The sequence below is a fragment of the Neofelis nebulosa genome, chromosome 11 (assembly GCF_028018385.1).
Source record: "Neofelis nebulosa isolate mNeoNeb1 chromosome 11, mNeoNeb1.pri, whole genome shotgun sequence".
Lineage (NCBI taxonomy): Eukaryota > Metazoa > Chordata > Mammalia > Carnivora > Felidae > Neofelis > Neofelis nebulosa.
Genome location: NC_080792.1, coordinates 66,353,865 through 66,377,278, shown reverse-complemented (window position 1 = coordinate 66,377,278; position 23,414 = coordinate 66,353,865). Strand labels below are relative to the sequence as shown.

The following is a 23,414-nucleotide window of genomic DNA, read 5'->3' as shown; positions in this document are numbered from 1 at the left end:
GAGAGAAAGAGAGGGAGAGAGAGAATTCCAAGAAGGTTCTGCTCTGTCAGCATAGAGACCAACTCGGGACTCATTCTCACCAACTGTGAGATCATGACTCACTTATTGGGCTCACCCAAATCAAGAGTGGAATGTTTAAACTGGCTAAGTCATCCAGGTGGCCCTGCCCATTTCTTAATAGGCTTATTTGTCTTATTATTGAATTTTAAGAGTGCTTTGTATATTCTGGTTATAAATCATTTATCAATTGTGTGATCTGCATATATTTTCTCCTAATTTGTAGCTCTTCTTTTTATTTTCCTAATATATCTTTTGAAGAAAACATTTTTTATTTTTGATAAAGTCCGGATTACCACTTTTTTTCTTTAATGGATCTTGATTTTGGAGTCTTACCCAGGAATGCTTACCCTAGGAGTGCAAAGTCATGATGATTTTCTATATTTTCTTCTAATGGTTTTATGGTTTTAATGCTTACATGTAGGTGCATAGTCTGATTTAAGTTACTTTTTGTGTATGGCATGAGATAAGAGTGTTAGGTTTTTCTTCATTTCCTCCTCTTCTTTCTTCTTCTTTCTTCTTTCTTTTTCTTTTTTCCTTTTCTTTTTCTTTTTTCGGTGGAGTAAGGGCATTCAGTTGTCCCAGCACCATTTGTTGAAAAGACTCTTCCCCATTGAATTATCTAGGCAACTTTGGTAAAAATCAGTTAACCATATAAATAGAAAGACCTATTTCTGGACTCAGTTCTATTTCATTGATCCATATGCCCAACCTTGTGCCAAACACTTGATTACTATGGTTTTATAGTAAGTTTTTTTTTTTTAATGTGTATTTATCTTTGAGAGAGAGCACAAGCAGGGAAGGGGCAGAGGGAGAGGGGGACAGAGGATCTGAAGCTGGCTCTGTGCTGACAGCAGCAAGCCCAGTGTGGGGCTTGAACTCATGAACCGTGACATCATGAGCCTAGCCAAAGTCCGGATGCTCAACTGAGCCACCCAGGTGCCCCTATGGCTTTGTAGTAAGTTTGAAATGAGATAGTGTTGGTATTCCAACTTCATATTTTTCAAAATAGTTTTTGAAACTATGAAACTAGGTCCTTTTAATTTCCACTTAAGTTGTAGGATCAGTTTCTACAAATAGCCTGATAGGATTTTGATAGGGATTGCATTGAATTTATTAATCAATTTGGCAAGAATTGCCATCTGACAATATTGAGTTCTCTAGTCATTTAACATGGAATGTCTGTTTATTTAGATACTCAGTCAATGATGTTTTACACTTTCTTTTTTTTTAATTTTTATTTTATTTAAAAACATTTTTTTAACATTTATTTATTTTTGAGAGAGAAAGAGACAGAGCATGAGCAGGGGTAGGGGCAGAGAGAGAGAGAGAGAGAAAGAGAGAGAGACACAGAATCTGAAGCAGGCTCCAGGCTCTGCCAGCACGGAGCCCGATGTGGAGCTCAAACTCATGAACTGTGAGATCATGACCTGGGCTGAAGTCAGACACCCAACTGACTGAGCTACCCAGGTGCCCCGAATTTTTATTTTATTTTAGAGAGAGAGTGAGAGAGGACACAGGGGAGGGGCAGAGAGAAGAGAGAGAGAGAATCCTAAGCAGGCTACATGCTCAGCCATGGGGCTCTATCTCACAATTCTGAGATCATGACTTGAGCCGAAATCAAGAGTTGAACACTTAACTGACTGAGCCACCCAGATGTTCCTGTTTTACACTTTTGGTGTACAAATCCTGATATAGTATGATACACATAGTTGATACACATTACATTAGTTTCAAGTGTATAACTTAGTGTGATTCCACAAGTCTGTACATTATGTTGTGCTCACCACAAGTATAGCTACCACCTGTTACCATACGGTGCTATTATATCATTGACTGTATTCCCTATGCTGTACCTTTTATCCCTGGGACTTATATCTTCCATAGCTGGAAGTCTGTATCTTCTATTCCCCTTCACCCATTTTGATAACTGATTTTTATATACACATCTGTATTCTGTACAATTGCTAAACTTCTTTATTCTTAGAGTTTTTAGTGTGTTTCTTCAAATTTTTGATATACCACATCATGGTTATCTGCATATAGACAGTTTTACATCTTCCTTTCTCATCTGGATTCTATTCAGTTTATTTCAACATTGCATTGGCAGAATAGAAGTGGCAAGAACATGAGTGCCTGGGTGGCTCAGAGGTTGAGTGTCCAACTCTTGATATGGGCTCAGGTCATGATCTTGTGGTGGTGAGATCAAGCCCCACGTTGTGCTCTGTGCTGACAGCAAGGAGTCTGCTTGGGATTTTCTCTTTCCCTCTCTCTCTGCCCCTACCATGTGTGTGTGCATTCTTGTCCTCCCTCCCTCCCTCCCTCCCTCCCTCCCTCCCTCCCTCCGTCTCTCTCTCTCTCTCTCTTTCTCTCTTTCTCTCTTTCTCTCTTTCTCTCTGTCAAAATAAAAATAAAAAAAGAAGTGGCAAGAACAGACATCCTTGACTTATTTCTGAAATTGGGGAAATAATTTAGTCTTTCATCATTGAATATGATGTTAGCGGTAGGTTTTGGATAGATGAACCCTTTTTTAAGTTGAAGAAGTTCCCTTATATTTTTATTTTGTTTAGAGCTTCTATCATGAGAAGGGGTTGACTTTTTCAAATGCATTTGATGCATCTGTTGAGATGATCATATGGTTTTGGGCCCTTAGAGTGTAATATATTATGTGAATTGACAAACCAACCTTGCATTCCTAGAATGAATCCCTCTTGGTAATCGGGTATAATTGTTTTTATGTATAGCTAGATTTGGTTCACTCATATTTTAAGGACTCTTCCATTTTTGTGATAAGTGTCTGTGGTTTCTCGTGATGACTTTGTCTTTGGTTAGTATTCCCTTACAGAATGACGTGGGAAGTGGTCCCTCTTCTGCTTTCTGAGTTTGTGAGAGACTTCTTATTTCTATTATCTTTGAATATTTGATAAACTTTAACAGTTAAAGGCTTCTGAGTTTGTGTTTTTCTTTGTGAGATAATTTTAAACTAAGAACTCAACTTCTTCACTTGTTGTAAATCTGTTCAGATTTTCTTCCTTGTGTCAGTTTTGGTAATTTATCTTACTAGGAATTTATATACAAGTCATCTAAGTCTTCTAATGTGTTGGCATAAAATTGTTCATACTCTTCTTGTAATCCTTTTAATTTCTTCAAGATCACCAATGGTGTCCTCTCTTTTATTCCTGATTTTGGTAATTTGGGTTTGTCTTTTTTTCTTGATCAGTCTGAGGTTTGTCAGTTTTCTTGATTGTTGTGAAAAGCCAACTTTTTGTTTTATTGATTTTTCTGTATTACTTTCCTGTTATTTTTCCTTGATTTTTTCTCTACTCTTAATCTCTGTATTTTTGTTCCTTTGGGTTTTGTTGGCTCTTTCTGTAGTTTATTAAGGTGGAAACTTACTCGATTTGAGATCTTCTTTTGTAAGTACATTTTTAGAAAGTATTTATTTAAGTACTGTATCTGTACACCCAACATGAAGCTCAAACTCACAACCCTGAGATTAAGAGTTGCATGCTGAGCTAGCCAGGAGCTGCTGAGGTCTTCTTTTAAGATCTTGACATTTAAAACAGTATATTTGCCCTAAGGGTTATTTACATGTGTGTTGTTGAATTTCCAGAATTTGGAAATATCCCACACTTTTTTTATTATTGATTTCTAATAATTCTATTATAATCAGATAATTTATTTTATATGATTTCAAGTTTTAAAATTTCTTAAGACTTTTTTATAGCCAGCATATGATCTGTCCTCAAATATGTTCCAGGTATACTTGGAAAGAACATATTTTCTTGTTGGGTGATGTGTTCTAAAGATGTCAGGTTGAATTGGACAGCAGTATTCAAATATATTTTTCTGTTTAGTTGTCTAATTATTGAGAGTGGGGTATTGAAATCTCCAACTTTTTTTTCAATATTTAAAAATTGTGGCTAGATACATATAATGAAATTTATTATATTAACCATTTTTTAGTGTAAGCACATTCATATTGTTGTATACCCATCACTACCATCCACCTCAGAACTATTTTCCTTTTGCAAAACTGAAACTTTGGACCCATTAAACAATAACTGGGAGAGGAAGGAATGAGGAACTTCCTCTCTCAGTCCCTGGCATATACCATTATACTTTCTGTCTCTACAATTTTGACTACTCTAGATACCTAATATATGTAGAATCATACAATATTTGTCTTTTTTTGACTGGGTTATTTCACTTAGCATGATGTGTTTCTTTGTTTGCAATTTTTTTAATTAAAAGTTTATTTTGTCTGAAATTAACCACCCTGCTCTCTTTCAATTTTCATGGAGTATCTTTTTTCATCCTTTCACTTTTGACCTCTTTGTGTCTTTGGATCTAAAATGAGTCTTGCTAGATAGCATATAGTTGGATCACGTTTTTGTATCTGTTTTGTCAGTCTATGTCTTTTGATTGGAGAGTTTAATCCATTTACATTTAATGTGTACTGATGAAGGACTTCTGTCATTTTACTATTTGTTTTCTACATACTCTATGGCTTTTTTGTCCTTCATTTCTTACATTACTATCTTTTCCTTATGTTTACTTGGTGTTTTTTGTTTTTGTTTTTGTTTTGTGTGAAAACATTTAAACTCCTTTCTTGTTTCTTTTGTGTATATTCTACAGCTATTTTCTTTGTGTTTGCTATGGAGACTATATTTAACATTCTGAAGTTATAACAATCTAATTTGAAATTATACTGGCTTAACATTTTTTATGCAAAAATTTTATTTTTTATCTTTTTATTTTTTATTTTTATTTTTTTTAATTTTTTTAACATTTATTTATTTTTTTTTTTTTTTAAATTTTTTTTTTTTCAACGTTTATTTTATTTTTTGGGACAGAGAGAGACAGAGCATGAACGGGGGAGGGACAGAGAGAGAGGGAGACACAGAATCGGAAACAGGCTCCAGGCTCTGAGCCATCAGTCCAGAGCCTGACGCGGGGCTCGAACTCACAGACCGTGAGACTGTGACCTGGCTGAAGTCGGACGCTTAACCGACTGCGCCACCCAGGCGCCCCAACATTTATTTATTTTTGAGACAGAGAGAGACAGAGCATGAACTGGGGAGGGTCAGAGAGAGGGAGACACAGAATCTGAAACAGGCTCCAGGCTCTGAGCCGTCAGCACAGAGCCCAACGCGGGGCTCGAACCCACGGACCGTGAGATCATGACCTGAGCCGAAGTTGGCCGCTCAACCGACTGAGCCACCCAGGCGCCCCTTTTTATCTTTTTAATATAATTTATTGTCGAATAGGCTAACCTACAGTGTGTAAAGTGTGCTCTTGATTTTTGGGGTAGATTCCCATGGTTCATCACTTACATACAACACCCAGTGCTCCTCCCAACAAGTGCCCTCCTCAATGCCCATCACCCTTTTTCCCCTCTCCTCCACCCCCCCCCATCTACCCTCAGTTTGTTCTCTGTGTTCAAGAGTCTCTTATGGTTTGCCTCCCTCCCTCTCTGTTTGTATCTATTGATAACATACAAAAACTCTGTTCCTTTACATCTCCATTCCCACTTCTTTTATTGTCGCAGAATTACATCTTTATACATTGTGTATCCAAAAACATAAACTAATTATTATTTTTTTATGCATTCATCTCTTGAGTTATGTAGAAAACAAAAAGTATAGTTACAGACTAGTACAATAATACTAGTTTTTAGACTACTCATTGATTTTTTAATATTGGAGTCTATTAAATCATGTTGAAAACAAAAGATGGAGTTACAAACCAAAGTTACAATAATACTAGCTTTTATAATTACCCATGTATTTACCTTTATTGAGATCTTTATTTCTTCAGATGGCTTTGAGTTACTATCTAATGTCCTTTCAACCTGCAGGAATCCCTTTAGCGTTTCTTATAAGAGTGCTAGTGGTACCTGACTCCCTTAGCTTTTGTTTATCTTGGAATGTTTTAATTTCTTCCTCATATTTGAAGGACAGTTTTTCTGGATATAGGATTCTTGATTGAGAGGGATTTTTTTTTCCCTTTTTAGTGATACTACAGTTCTGTTTAAAATTTTATTTCCGGGGCGCCTGGGTGGCGCAGTCGGTTAAGCGTCCGACTTCAGCCAGGTCACGATCTCGCGGTCCGTGAGTTCGAGCCCCGCGTCAGGCTCTGGGCTGATGGCTCGGAGCCTGGAGCCTGTTTCCGATTCTGTGTCTCCCTCTCTCTCTGCCCCTCCCCCGTTCATGCTCTGTCTCTCTCTGTCCCCAAAAAAATAAATAAAAAACGTTGAAAAAAAAATTAAAAAAAAAAAATTTTATTTCCAAATTGTTTGCTGCTGGCATCCAGAAATTCTGTTGGTATTTTTGTATATTGACCTCATATCCTGCAGTATTGTTATATTCACCTAGTAGTGCTGATAATGCTTTGTAGATTGGTAGATTCCTTAGGATTTTCTTTGTAAACAGTTATGTTGTCTGTGAATGAAGGCAGTTGTACTTCTTTTTTTTTGTTTTTATGCCTTTTACTTTTCTTGCCTTATTGCATTAGCTAGGATATCCTGTACAGTGCCAAAAAAAGCGGTCAAATAATCCTTGCATTGGTCCTAATTTGGGGGGAAGGAGTATTTCGTGTTAGTTCTAAGTTTTGCATAGATACAAAGATCAAAACTGCGCTTTTTATCAGAGGTGGAAACAATATGAATCTCTTACCAGAGGATGGATACTAAAGCATGTTGTCTAGAACCTAGTTCTAGCTAGGGTGCTACCCACATGAGGTGGTTTAAACTTAAATTAATTAAAGTTAAATGAAAGTAAAAATTCATTTTCCTTAAATGTGTCTTACCAGACACATTTCAAATGCCTAATAGCCACATGTAGCTAGTGTCTTCTGTACTGGATAGTGCTGGTACAGAACATTTCCAACATTGTAGAAAATTCTATTTAACAGCACTGGTCTAGAATTTAAGATTAAATGACCCTGTTATGTGGACAAGTTGTTTAATTTGAAGGGATGATAGTATTCTTTCCTGAAAGTTGGAGATGCCAAAGAAAGATTGTCTTATTGTTGTTGCCTTATCCTGAAAAATATTTTAAAACTAGAAAAAATCAATTTAAAACTGATTCGCTTGATAGTTGCTTCAAAAGAACTAATTTCTGGGGCACCTTGGGTGGCTCAGTGAGTTAAGTGTCTGACTTTGGTTCAGGTTATGATCTCATGGCTTTTGAGTTTAAGCCTTGCATTGGGCTATGTGCTGACAGCTCGGAGCCTGGAGCCTGCTTCAGAGTCTGCCTCCCTCTCTCTCTGCCCCGTCCCCACTTGCGCTCTGCCTCTCTCTCTCTCTCTCAAATATAAATAAACATTAAAAATAAAAAACAAAAGCACTGATTTATGATTGTTATTCATATATTATACATTTACACACTTTTACATTCTTCTGAAGGAGGCTCTTCTCAATATTGAGACATCAAGGTGTGGTTAATTACTACTCAGGCAACTTTCTTTCCCCTCTTAATCAGATTAGCTATAAGTTTTACAACTTAAAATAATATTAAAAGGATTCAGAATTAAGAGTATAAGAATATGGGGGCTCCTGGGTGGCTCACTTGGTTCAGCGTCCAACTCTTGGTTTCAGCTCAGGTCATGATCTCACTGTTCATGGGTTTGAGCCCCATATCTGGCTCCATGCTTATAGTGCTTGGGGTTTGCTTTCCCTCCTTCTCTCTCTGCCCCTCCTGTGCTCGCTCGCTCTCTCTCTCTCTCTCTCTGTCTCTCAAAATAAGTAAAATAAACTTTAAATAAAAATAAATTAATAAATAAATAAGAGTGTAAGAATTTGTCTTTCAAATTTTCAATTTATCTTTCTCTAATCTCCATCACATCAAATACTAGCTGGAAAGACACTTCAAATCTTTAATATTGAAATGAAGAGTAAAATGAAGTCTCATACCATGGCAGAAGAGGTGATTTTCTGGAAATGGGTCTCTGTGAATACTGTTGCCCTTGTGACTGAGACAACAGTCTACCACTGGAGCATGGAAGGTGACTCTCAGCCTGTGAAGATGTTTGATAGACATGCCAGTCTGGCAGGGTGCCAGATGATCCACTACCGGACTGATGAGTATCAGAAGTGGCTGCTCCTCATTGGCATCTCAGCTCAGGTAAGCTTTTGGCTGCCTTCAGGGACTGGTCTGATGGAGTGTAAAGGTGTAATATTAAAATTGGTATAGGTGTGAGGCAGAAGAAATAGGTCCCAGCCTAAAAGAATTAGAAATTAAAAAGAAATCCAAACTTTGGGTCATATAAGAATTGTAATTTAACTTTGGCCCATTAACTATACTGTATTCCATTGGGTTACTGATATTCATTCTATAAACTATTTCTGGCACAGTTTTGAGAAGTGAATTGTTGAGGAATTTGGTAGAGGCACTTGGAATTTATAGGTTTATGGGAAGTAGTTTTGGGGCTTTTTTAGGGCTTTAATGGAATGTTACTAATTCGTATACTTTTATAATGAAAGCAGTAACTTTCTGCTGTGCTTCCTTTTTTCATTCCTGGGGGCTAATTCAGTTACCAGATACTTGATACTATAGGATGTTGGTCTTAGATCTTTATTAGCTAATTCTAGCCATTGAATGGTCTTCCTTAGCCTAGTGGGGAAAGTATAAATGTGGAATTCTAGCACTTAGAGAACTGTCAGACATTCGAAGAAAGTGCTGTGGGAGCTGTAAGAGAATACCTTAAGTCAGAAAGAGCTCATAACAGAGGGGGCCTCTAAGCTGCATTTTGCTGGCTACAAAAGTGCACTTGAGAAGGAAACTGTGTGCAAAGGCATGGAAGTGGAAGAGAATGGCTCTTTCTGTGAGTCCAGGGTCATCCACCTTGGCTGATACCTATGGGATGCATAAGAGACAGCTAGAGGGGCAAGGCTGAGAGATGGGTGGGGGCAAGACTGAGGTACATGCTGCTGGCAGTGGGAATTGTGCAACAGGTTTTAAAGTGAGAGTGATATGATTTATTTTCCTTCTCTGCAGTGTGTTGGGATAGAAACAATGCTGTCAGTGATATTGAGGAGGGACCACCATGAAGACTGGAGGCTGGGAAGCTAGTTGACAGGCAGATACAGGAATAAAGCCATATAGTGTGTTCTGGAGTAAAGACATGTATGAGAAGGGTGAAGAGTGAGCAAAGCTGGAAGGAGTACTTCTCTCCACTTTGGAAGTCTCCTCCACTCTGCAACGCCCAGAAGAAGTGAGCCTAGAGATGAACTGGAGATGCAAGGGCTGAGATTTTATTTTCATTTGTTTGTTTATTATTTTGCTAAGTAACCTCTATGCCCAACGTGGGGCTTGAACTCACAACCCTGAGATCAAGAGTTCCATGCTCTAATTGACTGAGCCAGCCAGGTGCCCTGAGGCAAAGCTTGAGATTTTAGAGATAAAATGGCTAGAACCCGGAGGTGCATGAGATGCCTCTCAGGGAGAGGAGAGTTGGATGATGGCCTAGCATTTGTCTCAGAATGAGGCATAGATGAGGGAGAGTTGAACCTCTGCTCTAACCCTTCATCTTTGTATTACACTGACGGGTTTGTCTCCTCAGATGATCTGGGGGTTCTTTGGTGTAATTTAAGGGACTTGCTTAGCCACAGAGCCTTTCCGTGATAGGCCCATGGCTTCCATTCAGCCCCAGTTACTTCTGGTTGTCAGGGCTGAGAGTTAAGCTGGAATGACAATATTATTGGTAGGAAACGTCACAGCACATCTGGAATAATAGATATTCCCATTGCTTCTACATGTGATATGACGTTATAATAGTTCACCCATAACAGTTTGTTTGGGTCTAATTGCCCAGATTCCATAAAAGGAGTAATTTTACACGTAGGTCATTTTCTGTGGTGTATCATCTATTAGCTGGAATTATTGCCTCTTGGGAATTTTACTAACCCTAGATTAGATGCTGTTTATGGAGTTTTTCTCCTTTCTGGAAACTCTTCCTTTGGCTTTCCACTGAAAGGATTTGGATGTTGCTGACCCTTATGGGGGGCAGAGGTTGCAGACAGCTCAGGTGTTGGTAATGTTTGTGATGTGAGGTGTGAGGAGTGTACCTTACACAGAGCCTGCAGATACTGAGATGAATTGTGAGAGAGTCACAGACAGGTAAAACCTATATGACACATGCTGTCATGGTAAATTTCCAAGATGGTATTGGCATGAAAAGAAAGAATTGGCAGTCTACATATTCAATGCAATCCCTATCAAAGTAACACCAGCATTCTTCACAGAGCTAGAACAAATAATCCTAAAATTTGTATGGAACCAGAAAAGACCCCGAATAGCCAAAGCAATCTTGAAAAAGAAAACCAAAGCAGGAGGCATCACAATCCCAGACTTGAAGCTATACTACAAAGCTGTAATCATCAAGACAGTATGGTACTGGCACAAGAACAGACACTCAGATCATTGGAACAGAATGGAGAACCCAGAAATGGACCCCCAAACGTTTGGCCAACTAATCTTTGACAAAGCAGGAAAGAATATCCAATGGAATAAAGACAGTCTCTTCAGCAAGTGGTGCTGGGAAAACTGGACAACGAGATGCAGAAGAATGAACCTGGACCACTTTCTTACACCATACACAAAATAAACTCAAAATGGATGAAAGACCTCAATGTAAGACAGAAAGCCATCAAAATCCTCGAGGAGAAAGCAGGCAAAAACCTCTTTGATCTTGGCCACAACTTCTTACTCAACATGTCTCCAGAGGCAAGGAAAACAAAAGCAAAAATGAACTACTGGGACCTCATCAAAATAAAAAGCTTCTGCACAGCGAAGGAAACAATCAGCAAAACTAAAAGGCAACTGACAGAATGGGAGAAGATATTTGCAAATGACATATCATATAAAGGGTTAGTATCTAAAATCTATAAAGAACTTATCAAACTCCACACCCAAAAAGCAAATAATCCAGTGAAGAAATGGGCAAAAGACATGAATAGACACTTCTCCAAGGAAGACATCCAGAATGCTCCACATCACTCATCATCAGGGAAATACAAATCAAAACCACAATGAGATACCACCTCACACCTGTCAGAATGGCTAACATCAACAACTCAGACAACAACAGATGTTGGCGAGGATGCGGAGAAAGAGGATCTCTTTTGCATTGTTGGTGGCAATGCAAGCTGGTACAGCCACTCTGGAAAACAGTATGGAGGTTCCTCAAAAAACTGAAAATAGAACTACCCTATGACCCAGCAATTGCACTACTAGGCATTTATCCACAGGATACAGGTATGCTGTTTCAAAGGGACACATGCACCCCATGTTTACAGCAGCACTATCAACAATAGCCAAAGTATGGAAAGAGCCCAAATGTCCATCAGTGCATGAATGGATAAAGAAAATGTGGTATATATATACAATGGAGTATTACTCGGCAATCAAACAGAATGAAATCTTGCCATTTGCAATTACATGGATGGAACTGGAGGGTATTATGCTAAGTGAAATTAGTCAGAGAAAGACAAAAATCATATGACTTCACTCATATGAGGACTTTAAGAGACAAAACAGATGAACATAAGGGAAGGGAAACAAAAATAATATAAAAACAGAGGGGGACAAAACAGAAGAGACTCATAAATGTGGAGAACAAACTGAGGGTTGCTGGAAGGGTTGTGGGAGGGGGGATGGGCTAAATGGGTAAGGGGCATTAAGGAACCTACTCCTGAAATCATTGTTTCACTATATGCTAACTAATTTGGATATAACTTTTAAAAAATAAAAAATAAAATTAAAAAAAAAAGAATTGGGGGTACCTTGGTGGCTCAGTCAGTTAAGCATCTGCCTGTTGATTTTGGCTCAGATCATGATTTCATGGCCATGGGATCAAGCCCCGCTTTGGGCTGCATGCTGGGTGTAGAGCCTGGTTGGAATTCTCTCCCTTCCTCTCCTTCTGCCCCTCCTCACCCTCGAAAAGAGAGAAGAGGAGAGGAGAGGAGAGGAGAGGAGAGGAGAGGAGAGGAGAGGAGAGGAGAGGAGAGGAGAGGAGAGGAGAGGAGAGGAGAGGAGAGGAGAGGAGAGGAGAGGAGAGGAGAGAGAGAGAGAGAGAGAGAGAGAGAGAGAGAGAGAAAGAAAGAAAGAAAGAAAGAAAGAAAGAAAGAAAGAAAGAAAGAAAGAAAGAAAGAAAGAAAAGAAAAGAAAGAAAGAAGAAAGAAAGAAAGAAAGAAGAAAGAAAGAAAGAAAAGAAAGAAAGAGAGAGAGAAAGAAAGAAAGAAAGAGAGAGAGAAAGAAGAAAGAATTGATTTACTCTCCCTTTGTGAAGACAGGAGGGGAGCTGGAAGATCTCTCTTCGATAGCTTTCATGCTATTCAAGAGTCAGGGGGAAAGTTATGCATTTTGAACCTTTATGTTGCTTTCAGAAAGAGTACCCTAGAATTATAGGACCTCAACCAGAAACAAAATTATTCACAGTATAGCCTTTGTTACTCTTCCCCTAGTTGCCCAAAATACTTTTGTTTTTGAATTTCCTTTTTTTTCCATGAAGCTCAATCTTTGTACTGAATCTGATCTGGAAATGTGTTTGTTTCCCCAGAAATGATGATGTCTGAGGGGTTGGAATGAAGCTTTGAGCTAAGACTTATAAAACTAGATCACAGTTCATTCATTCCACACTTTATACCTGCCTCTAATACTTTCTCAAAAGCCTTTTGCTCCAGTTTGACCAGAGTACTTCAAGTGTTACTTTATTCTTTTAGCCAGAGGTCAGCATATTTTTTTCTATAAAGGCCCAGATAGTAAATGTGTTTTGCTTTTGGGGCCAAAAAAATACCCTCTTTGTCACAGCTGTTCAACTGTGAAGTTTTAGTACAGGCAGCCATAGACAGTATGTAAATGAGCATGACTTCATGCCAGTACAATTTTATTTACAAAAACAGGATTAGTGAGGAATACTAAGAATATTGTATACAAATAAATTTGATAACTTAGATGAAAGGACTAATTCCAGGAAGACATAGATTACTGACATTGACTCAGGAAGAAATAGAAAATCTGAATAAGCCTATACAACAAGTTAAGACAGTCAACTAGTAATGAAAAAACTACCCACAAAGAACAACTCTGACCCAGATGGTTTCACTGGTTAATTCTACCAAATATTCAAAGAAAAATTAGTACTAATCCTTCACAAAGTTTTCCAAAATGTAGAAGAGGGAACACCTCTCAATTCATCCTGTGAGGCCAGTAGTACCCAGATAAAAAACAAAGACATCACAAGGAAAGAAAACTTCAGACTATTATCTCCTTTGAATATAGATGTAAAAATCTTCAACAATATACTAATAAACTGAATCCAGCAACATATAAAAAGAATTATATGTCATGACCAAGTGGGATTTGTCTAAGAACACAAGGTAAGGTTTAATATCCAAAAATCAATTAAAATAACGCATAATATTAATAGAATAAAAGACAAAAACCATATGGTCATCTCAGCAGACACAGAAAAGGCATATGAAAAAATCTAACACCTTTCTTGATAAAAATGTTCAACAAACTAGGAATAAAAAGGAACTTCCTTAACCTGATAAAGGGCATCTGAGAAAAGCACACAGCTAACATCTTACTTAATAGTGAAAGACTGAAAGTTTTCCCCTAAGATCAGAACAAGACAGAGATGTCCACTTTTGCCACTTCTGTTCAACATTGGACTAGGAAGTAGCCAGAGCAATTAGAAAAAAAAATAAAAGGCATTATGATTTGAAAGGAATAATTGAAACTATCTCTGTTTGCAGATGACATGATTTTGTATGTTGAAAATCCCAAGGTATCCAATAAAAAAACTCTAGAAGTAACAAGTACAGTAAGGTTACAGAAAGCGAGATCAATATACAGAAATCAATTGTGTTTTTATACACTTGCAATGAGCCATTAAAAAGTGAAATTCCATTTATAATAGCATCAAAAAGAATAAAATACTTAGGAATAAGTTTAACAAAAGGTATGTATAACTTATATTAAAATTATAAAACACTGTTGAAAGTAATTAAAGAAGATCTAAATAAATGGGAAAACATCTCATGTTCATGATCATAATAGTTAATATTTTTAAGATGTTAATACTCCCCAAATTGATCTGAAGGTTCAGTGTAATCTCTATCAGAATACCAGCTAACTTCTTTGTAGAAATTGATACAAGCTGACCCTAAAATTCATATGGAATTGCAGGGAACTCAGAACAGCCAAAACAGTCTTGATGAAAACAAAACAAAGTAAGAGGAGGCATACTTCTCAATTTCAAGGCTTGCTACACACAGTAATCAAGATAGTACAGTACGAAGATAATAATAGACATATTAGATCAGTGAGATAGAATTGAGAGTCCAGAAATATACCTTTACATTTATGGTCAGTTGATTGTTTTGGTAAGGATGCCAAGACAATTCAGTGAAGGAAAGAATAGTCTGTTCAACAAATGGTTTGGCAACTCTGGATATCTGTATGTACAAAAGCATGAAATTGAACTCCTACCTCTAACTGAGAGCGGATCAGACCCAAATGTAAGAGCTGAAGCTATAAAACTCTTAGAAGAAAACATAGGAGCCAATCTTAGTGACCTTGAGTTAAGCAGAACCTTTGTAGATACAACATCAAAAGCATAAGCAGCAAAAGAAAAACAGATAAAACAAAATCTTTTGTGCTACAAATGATACCATCAATAAAGTGAAAAATAACCATTTGGAGAAAATATTTCAAAATCAGATATCTAACAAGGGACTTGTATCCAGAATATATAAAGAACTCTTACAACTCAATAATAAAAAGGCAGATAATTCGTTTTACAAATGGATAAATGCTTTGAACAGGTATTTCTCCAACATGCTATCGACATGGCCAGTAACACATGAAGAGATATTCAACATCATTAGTCATTGTGGAAATACAAATCAAAAACACGATGTGAGGGGTGCCTGGCTGGCCCAGTCACTAGAACATGCAACTCTTGATCTCAGGGTCATGATTTCAAGCTCCACATTGGGGGTAGAGCTTACTTTAAAAAACAAAACAAACATAAAATGTGGTATCACTTCATACCTACTAGGATGGCTATAATAAAAGAGATCGACAATAACAAATGTTTCCAAGGATGTAGAAAAATCAAAACCCTCATAACATTACTAATGGAAGTGTAAAATGCACAGCATAGTTTGGCAGTTCCTCAAAAAGTTAAATGTAGAGTTAACATGTGACCTAGGAATTCCACTCCTAGTTGTATACCCAAGAGAAATGAGATATACATCCACACAAAGTATTATACACAGAACATCAGGTTGGTGGAGAAAGGACCTTTGAAAATCTGCTCCATAAAAGCAGTGAGAACACTGGCAAAAATTATCAAGTCAACTTTTTCAGAGTTCTGGAAGTTAACCACAGGCTTAAAAAATCCAGAGAACTTTTATTTAAGAACATTTGCTGTATCTCAGAACAGCAAGTGTAGTGACATTTTTTTTTTAATTTTTTTTTTAATGTTTGTTTATTTTTGAGACAGGGAGAGACAGAGCATGAATGGGGGAGGGTCAGAGAGAGAGGGAGACACAGAATCTGAAACAGGCTCCAGGCTCTGAGCTGTCATCACAGAGCCCGACACGGGGCTCGAACTCACGGACCGCAAGATCATGACCTGAGCTGAAGTCAGGTGCTCAACCGACTGAGCCACCCAGGCGCCCCAAGTGTAGTGACATTTTATCTTGTGCTATTCCCATTCCCCTCCGTACAGCTTTCTGTTGATAGCCTTGAGAACCAATAGCTCCACAAATTGGTGAAATACAGCAATAGCTTCTAAAGGAGGCAAGAATGGTTTAGAACTCCCCCAAAAGCACCTTTCCCAGATAAATGTCCTTATTTGACATGTCTAGCAATTTCTTGGAAACCTCCATTCACAGACCTTGTCTTTTATTTCTTACTCCGTGCAAACAGCCTTATCTCCTGGGACACTTAACCATACACCATCAGTAACAATTGTTTAACATCCAGCTGCCTGTGGGAATGATAGTAGTTGAGGCAAATAAGAAGCTGACTAAAAAATTAAAAAGAAAGAAGGCTGTGGAATGAGGTGTTTATAGGGGGCTTTCAAAAGCTGCAGCATATATTCTTGGGAATCTGGAAGACCATATACATGCACAGGGCTGTGCACCTTCCCAAGAAAGAATTGACAAGGGCCTAAGTTCTCACCTCTGGTTGATCTCGAGGCTCTGTACAGGCAGGATGTAAAGGCTAAAGTAATATTGTAAGCTGCCTGTCAGAATATTGAAGACATGTCTCAACCCACACACACAATCTCAGCAAAGGCTGAGACTCAAGGCATTTATTTAAAGAATCTCTTTCAAATTAACTGACCAGTAAACTGAGTAGAGACCGCAGTGACCACATATGACAAAGAATACAAGCTTTACAGAATCAGTTCAGAAAACGTGCTGAGCAAACAACTACAGTAAGCCCAGGAAAGGGGGAATATCTGATTTCCAGAATTGTTACTTTATGTTATTTAAAATACCCAGCTTGCAGGGTGCCTGGGTGGCTCGGTCGGTTGGACGTCCGACTTCAGCTCAGGTCATGATCTCGCAGTGTGAGTTCGAGCCCCGCGTCAGGCTCTGTGCTGACAGCTCAGAGCCTGGAGCCTGCTTCGGATTCTGTGTCTCCCTCTCTCTCTGCCCCTCCCCTGCTCATGCTCTGTCTTTCTCTCCCTGTCAAAAATAAAAATAAACATATAAAAAAATTTTTTTAAAAATACCTGGCTTGTAACAACAACAGCAAAAATGAAATGTGCAAAGAAACAAAGTATAACCCATACTCAAGGGAGTCAATAGAGACTGTTTTGAGGAAGCCCAGGCTTGGAGTTACTTTCAAAAAGACTTTACATCAGCTGTTTTAAATATGTTCAGAGAACTAATGGAAAGCATACCCAAAGAACTAAAGGAAAATGTGAGAACAGTGTCTCCCCACATAAATCATAACAATAAATAACTAGGAAAAACACATAACATACAGACTTGTTCAGTTACTATGTTGTACACCTGAAAGTAATGTAACGTTGTGTATCCACATTGTATATTCATTATTGTGTATTCATCAATAACACTGTATTCAAAAAAGTGAGTTTTACAGTTGCATCAAAAATTTTAAATAAGAATGAATCTAAAATGAATATGTGAGCTTTTGCGTGCTCTCTCTCTAAAATAAAATTACAAAAAATATTGTATAATAAAAAAAAACAGCCTAGAGGTTGCCTGGCTGACTCAGTCAGTAAAGCATACAACTCTTGATCTCAGATTTGTGAGTTCAAGCCCCATGTTGGACATAAAGCCTGCTTTAAAAAAAAAAGACACATAGATTTGTGGAATACCACTGAGTAGGCTAACATAAACATACTCGGAGTCCCACAAGGAGAGAAAGAAAGGGGAAGAAAGAGTATTTGAAGAAATAATGGCCCCATACTTAGCAAATTTGATGAAAACCATTAATCTATGCATTGAAGAAGCTCAGAGAGATTCTTCAGATATATCATAACTAAACTATCAAAAGGCAAAGAATCTTGACAGCAGTTATAAAGAAGTAAACTAATCTTGTACAGTGGACTCTCAATAAGATTAATAACTGATTTCTCATCAGAAACTATCCAGGCCGGAAGGCAGTGGTATGATATAATCAAAGTGCTTTAAAAAAGCAATGAAAGATTGTCAACCAAGGATTCTATATCTAGCAAAATTATTCTTCAAATAATGGAGGGGAAATTAAGGCATTTCCAAGTAAACAAAAACTGAGAGAATTTGTCTCTAATAGATCTGCCCTATAAAAAATACTAAAGAGAATCTTTCAGGTCGAAGTGAAAGGATCCAAGTCAGTAATGCAAACCCACGAATAAATAAAGAGCACTGGTATGAATAACTATATAGGAAAATATAAAAGATTGCATAAGTATAGTTTTTGATTTTGACTTTTTTTTTCTTGTGAGTTAAAAGCCTACTAAAGCAATGATTATAAATCTGTGTTAGTAGGTATATAAAATATATGAATAATGTACTTTGTATGACAAAACTAAGAAGGAGGAATGGAGCTATAAAGATGCAAAGTTTTTGTATACTATAGATAATATATTGATATTAATCCAAATTAGATTGTTATAAATTAAGAGGTTAATTATAATCCTGAGGCAACCACTAAGAAAGTGATCTGTAAAAATCGTAAAAGAAATAATGAGATAATCAAAATGACCCACTAGAAAATATCTATTTAACACAGAAGAAGGTAGTAATAAAGTAATAGAGAAACAAAGAAGACCTAAGACAGAAAACAAATAGCAAACTGTCAGAAGTAAATCTTACCTTATCAGTAATTGCATTAAATGGATTCAACACTTACAGGGCAGAGATTGGCAGAATATTTAATGTTTTTTTTTTTAAGTTTATTTATTTATTTTGAGAGGGAGAAAGAGACAGAGCATGCAAGCAGGGGAGGGACAGAGAGAGAGAGAGAGAGAGAGAATCCCAAGCAGGTTCTACACTGTCAGCGCAGAGCCTGATGCAGGGCTTAAACTTACAAGCTGTGAGATCATAAACTGGGCCAAAACCACAAATCAGACGCCTAACTGACTGAACCGCCCAGGCTCCCCAGAGATTGGCAGAATATTAAAAAAATTAATAAAACAATAACCCATGATCCAACTATTTATGCTGTCTACAAGAGACACAGTTTAAATTCAAAGATACAATGGGTTGAAAGAAGAATGGGAAAGATACACCATGTAAATTGTACCCAAAAGAAGCTGAATGGCTATCTTAATATCAGATAAAATAGACTTTAAGATAAAAATTGTTACTAAAATCTAATATACAAATGTTCATAGCAACATTATTTATTTTATTAAGTTTATATTTAAATTCCAGTTAACATACAGTGTTATATTCGTTTCAGGGGTACTTACAGTACAACACTTGGTGCCCATAGCAAGTGCACTCCTTAATCCCCATCACCCATTTTACTCTCCCACCACCCTCCCACCTCCCCTCTGGTAACCATCAGTTACAACATTATTTATTTTAGCCAAAAGGTGGAAACAGCCCAGATGTTCATCAACTGATAAACGCATAAATAAAATGTATATTCCATACAGTGTGATATTTATTTGACAATAAAAAGAAATGAAGTACAGTTGACCGTTGAACAACATGGGTTTGAACTATAAGGGTCCACCTATACGTGGATCTTTTTTAGTAAATACAATATAGTACTGTAAATGTATTTTCTCTTATGATTTTCTTAACATTTTCTTTTCTCTAGCTTACTTTATTGTAATGAATGCAGTATATAATACATATAACATACAAAATGTATGCTCTTTGACTATGTTATTGCTAAGGCTTCTAGTCAACAGTTATTAGTAGTTAAGTTTTTGGAGAGTCAAAAGTTACAGGTTTTTGACTGTGTCAGGGGCCCATGACCCTAACCCTCACATTGCTGAAGTGTCAACTCTACTAATATATGCTATACCGTGTTTAACCTTGGAAATATTAAGCTAAGTGAAAGATACCAGCACAAAAAAAAAACACATATTGTATGATTCCATTTTATGAGACATTCAGAATATTTACGGAGATCAAAAATGGGTAGGTAGTTGCTTTAACTGGGGGTGGAATGTGGGAGGTAGGAATGGGGATTGACTGCTAAATGAGGTTTCTGTTAAGGGATGAAAGTACTACAAATTACATTTTAGCGATGGTTGTACAATCTTGTAAATAAACTGAGAAACATTGGATAGTATGCTTCAAATGAATGAATTATGTGATATATGAATTATATCTCAATAAAGTTGTTAAAAATACCTTTAGGAATCATACTTATTTATAAGGAGATCATCATGTTTGAGAAATATTTTAAAAGAAAAGATTGTGGGACACCTGGGTGGCCTAGTCAGTTAATCGTCTGACTCTTGATTTTGGCTCAGGTCATGATCTCTCAGTTTGTGAGATCAAACCCCATATGGGGTTCTGCGCTGGCAGTGCAGACCCTGCTTGGGATTCTCCCTCTCTCTCTGCCCCTCCCCCACTCATGCTCTGTATCTCCCTCAAAATAAACATTTAAAAATAAATAAATAAAAGATTATAAATCACAATGTTACTTATTTGTGTTTTACTGACAAAAATAAAAACCAACAAATAAAAAAATCCAAGCTTCTACTCTCACTGTACTTCTGACACCAAAGATGCTAGCTTTTCTACACCAAACAGTTCTCTAATTCTCTAATTCTCTGTGGACATCAGCTGGAGGTCCAAGAATTAGTACAGACTCCACAGTTTAAGGGTTCAATCTCATAAGACTGCCCCCATGTCTTCAGATGCCAACCTCAAGCCCAGGCCACCAGTACCTCTGACCAACAAGCTGTAAATCAGGGGTTCCTGCAACCTTAGGTTTGATAATTTGCTAGAATGGCTCATAGAGCTCAGGAAGTTACTTTACTATTACTGGTTCATTAAAAAGGATGTATATTAAAAAGGAGCTCTCTGAACTCTAAAATTCAGGGGTTTTTATGGAGATTTTCATTGCTCATTGGTGATTAACTCTGTCTCCAGACCCATTCCCTTTCCTGGAGGTCAGGGTGGGGTGAGGCTGAAAAAACTGTTAAGTATGCCTTGGTCCTTCTGGTGACGAGACCCCATCCTGAAGCTATCTAAGACCCCCCAGCCACCAGTCATTCTCATTAGCCTACAAAAAACACTTCTAATCACTCTGGAGATTCCAAGGTTCTTAGAAGCTTTTTTTCTGACAAAGACCCACCTATTACTCATATCACTTAGGAAATTACAAGGGTTTTAGGAGTTGTGTCAGGAGCCAGGGACAAGGACTAAATATGTATTTCTTATACTACTACTCACACAAGCATTCAACAACAACAAACCTGTGGGCATAAGGATAGACATGTAGACCAGTGGAATAGAACTGAGAGTCCAGGAATAAACCCATACATTTATGGCCAATTGATTTTTGACAGAGGTGGCAAGACCAGTCAGTGGGGAAAGACTGTCCTCTTCAATAAATGGTGCTAGGATACCAGGATATTCACATGCAAAAGAATGGAGTTGGACTCCTACCAAATACCATATATAAAAATTCAACATGGATCAAAGATCTAATATAAAAGGCAAAACTGTAAACCCTTGAGAAGAAGTCATGGGAAATGTTCATGACTTTGTATTTGACAATGGATTCTTAGGTATACCACCAAAAGCATAATCAACAAAAGAAAAAATAGGTAAATTGGACTTAATCAAAATTGTCAAGAAAGTGAAAAGACAAACCTACAGAATGGAAGAAAATATTTGTAAATCATATATCTGAGAAGAGTGTAGTATCTGGAAAATATAGAGAACACTTGTAACTCAACAATAAGATGTCCCAATATTAAAATGGGCAAAAAGAGTTCAACAGACATTTATCCAGAGATACACAAATAGCTGACAAGCACACAAAAAGATGTTCAACATCAATAGTCACTAGGGAATTGCAAATCAAGACCACAGTGAGGTACCACCCATTGGGATGGTTGTAATTTTTTTAATGGGAAATAACAAGTATTGGCAAGGATGTGGAGTATTGGAATCCTTGTACATCAGTAGTGGAAATGTAAAATGATTCAGCTCCTGTGGAATACAGATTGATGGTTCCTCAAAAAATTTAACATAAAGTTACCTTTTGACCTAGCAATTCCACACCTAGGCATGTACCCAGAAAAAATAACGAAAACATGTCCATGCAAAAACATGTCCATACACAGATATTCGTAGCAGCATTATTTGTAATAGCTAAAAGATGAAAACAACCCAAAAGTTCACCATGGGATGAATGGATAAATCAAAATCTATACAGAAATGGAATACTGCTCAACCCTAAAAAGGAATGAAGTACTGATACAGGCTACAACATGGATAAACCTTGAAAACCTCACTGAAGTGAAATAAGTCAGACACAAAAGGCCACATATTTTATGATTCCATTTATATGAAATATTTAGGTATCTACAAGACAAAAGATTAGTGGTTGTCAGGGGCTGGGGGGAGGGGAGATGGTCCCTAACTTTTAATATACACAGGGATTTTTTGAATAGTGGAAATGTTTTGAAACCATATAGAGGTGGTGGTTGCACAATATTGTGAATGTACTAAGTGTCTCTGAATTGAACTCTTTAAAATGGGTAATTTTATGTTATGTGAATTTAATCTCAATAGTAAGGAGACAGGAGGAGATAGGAGGGTGGATTTTGGCCCACATGCCATTGTTTGCCTACCCCTGTCTAAGCATTTGCAAATACTTCCCTTTGTTAGAGCTTTTCTCTTCACCTTGTGACCTCTTACTCCAGCCTCCATGTCACTAGGAAGCCTTCCCTGACTCAACAGACTGTGTGAGGTCACAGTATTTCTCTCTATCCTGGCTCATAGTAGTCAGCACCCTGTATTGCTTGCTTCCTTGCTAGAAACTCTTATCATGTGTCCTTAAGGGAAGGGTCTGGGTCATACTTTCCTTTTTTTTTCTTCTTTTTTTTTTCCTTTTTTTAACTTTTTAATGTTTATTTTTGAGATAGAGAGAGAGAGAGAGAGAGAGAGAGAGTACAAGCTGGGAAGGAGCAGAGAGAGAGAGGGAGACACAGAATCCAAAGCAGGCTCCAGGCTCTGAGCTATCAGCACAGAGCCCAATGTAGGGCCTGAACCCACAAACCATGAGATCATGACCTGAGCCAAAGTCCAACACTTAACCAACTGAGCCACCCAGGCACCCATATTCACTTTCTTATCCTTAGCCCTTCACATGGTTCCTGGCACAAAAGAAAGCATTTTTGCATTCAATCTTTGTCAGCTACAGTCCTCAACATGCCTTTTCCCAAAGCACACATAATACTCAGCACCCCCATGAGGTAGACTTTACCAGGCAGGAGCCTAAGCCTCAGAAGCAGGTCACAGACCCAAGGCTACACCTGGAACCTCTGAGTGGGTCCATGAGGACAGGCAGTGCAGGAATCCAGGTCTGTCTTGATCTGAGGTGTTCTCTCTGCTGCTTCTTTTCTTCTTCGCTTTAGTTTAGTCTTCTCTAGCATTGGGACTCAAAGGCATTATCTCTATATCGTCTCCAATCTTCCCACCCTCCCCTGGGAGGGTGAGTCTTATCCTATACTTACTCTTATTTAAAAATTTTCTTGTTCATTCTGTTGTTAGAGTGTACACATTTGTATTTATCTACAAGTTGCTCCCCTACTTCTCCGTCTTCCCAGCCCTTGTCAACCACTGGTCCACTCTGTCTCTGGATATTTCATGATATGTGGCCTTTGTGAGTGGCTTCTTTCAC

At 37.7% G+C, this 23,414-nt stretch overlaps 1 protein-coding gene across 3 annotated transcripts in view; it reads left to right on the top strand.

The window, feature by feature from the left end:
• The window catches only part of CLTCL1 (clathrin heavy chain like 1), a 105,161-nt gene that overhangs the window by 16,419 nt on the left and 65,328 nt on the right, over nt 1-23,414 (top strand). For all 3 annotated transcript variants that reach the window (XM_058692973.1, XM_058692972.1, XM_058692971.1), the window contains one exon: nt 7,915-8,183. In XM_058692973.1, coding sequence (XP_058548956.1) covers nt 7,915-8,183 — 269 coding nt within the window. The remainder of the gene's footprint in view (nt 1-7,914; nt 8,184-23,414) is intronic.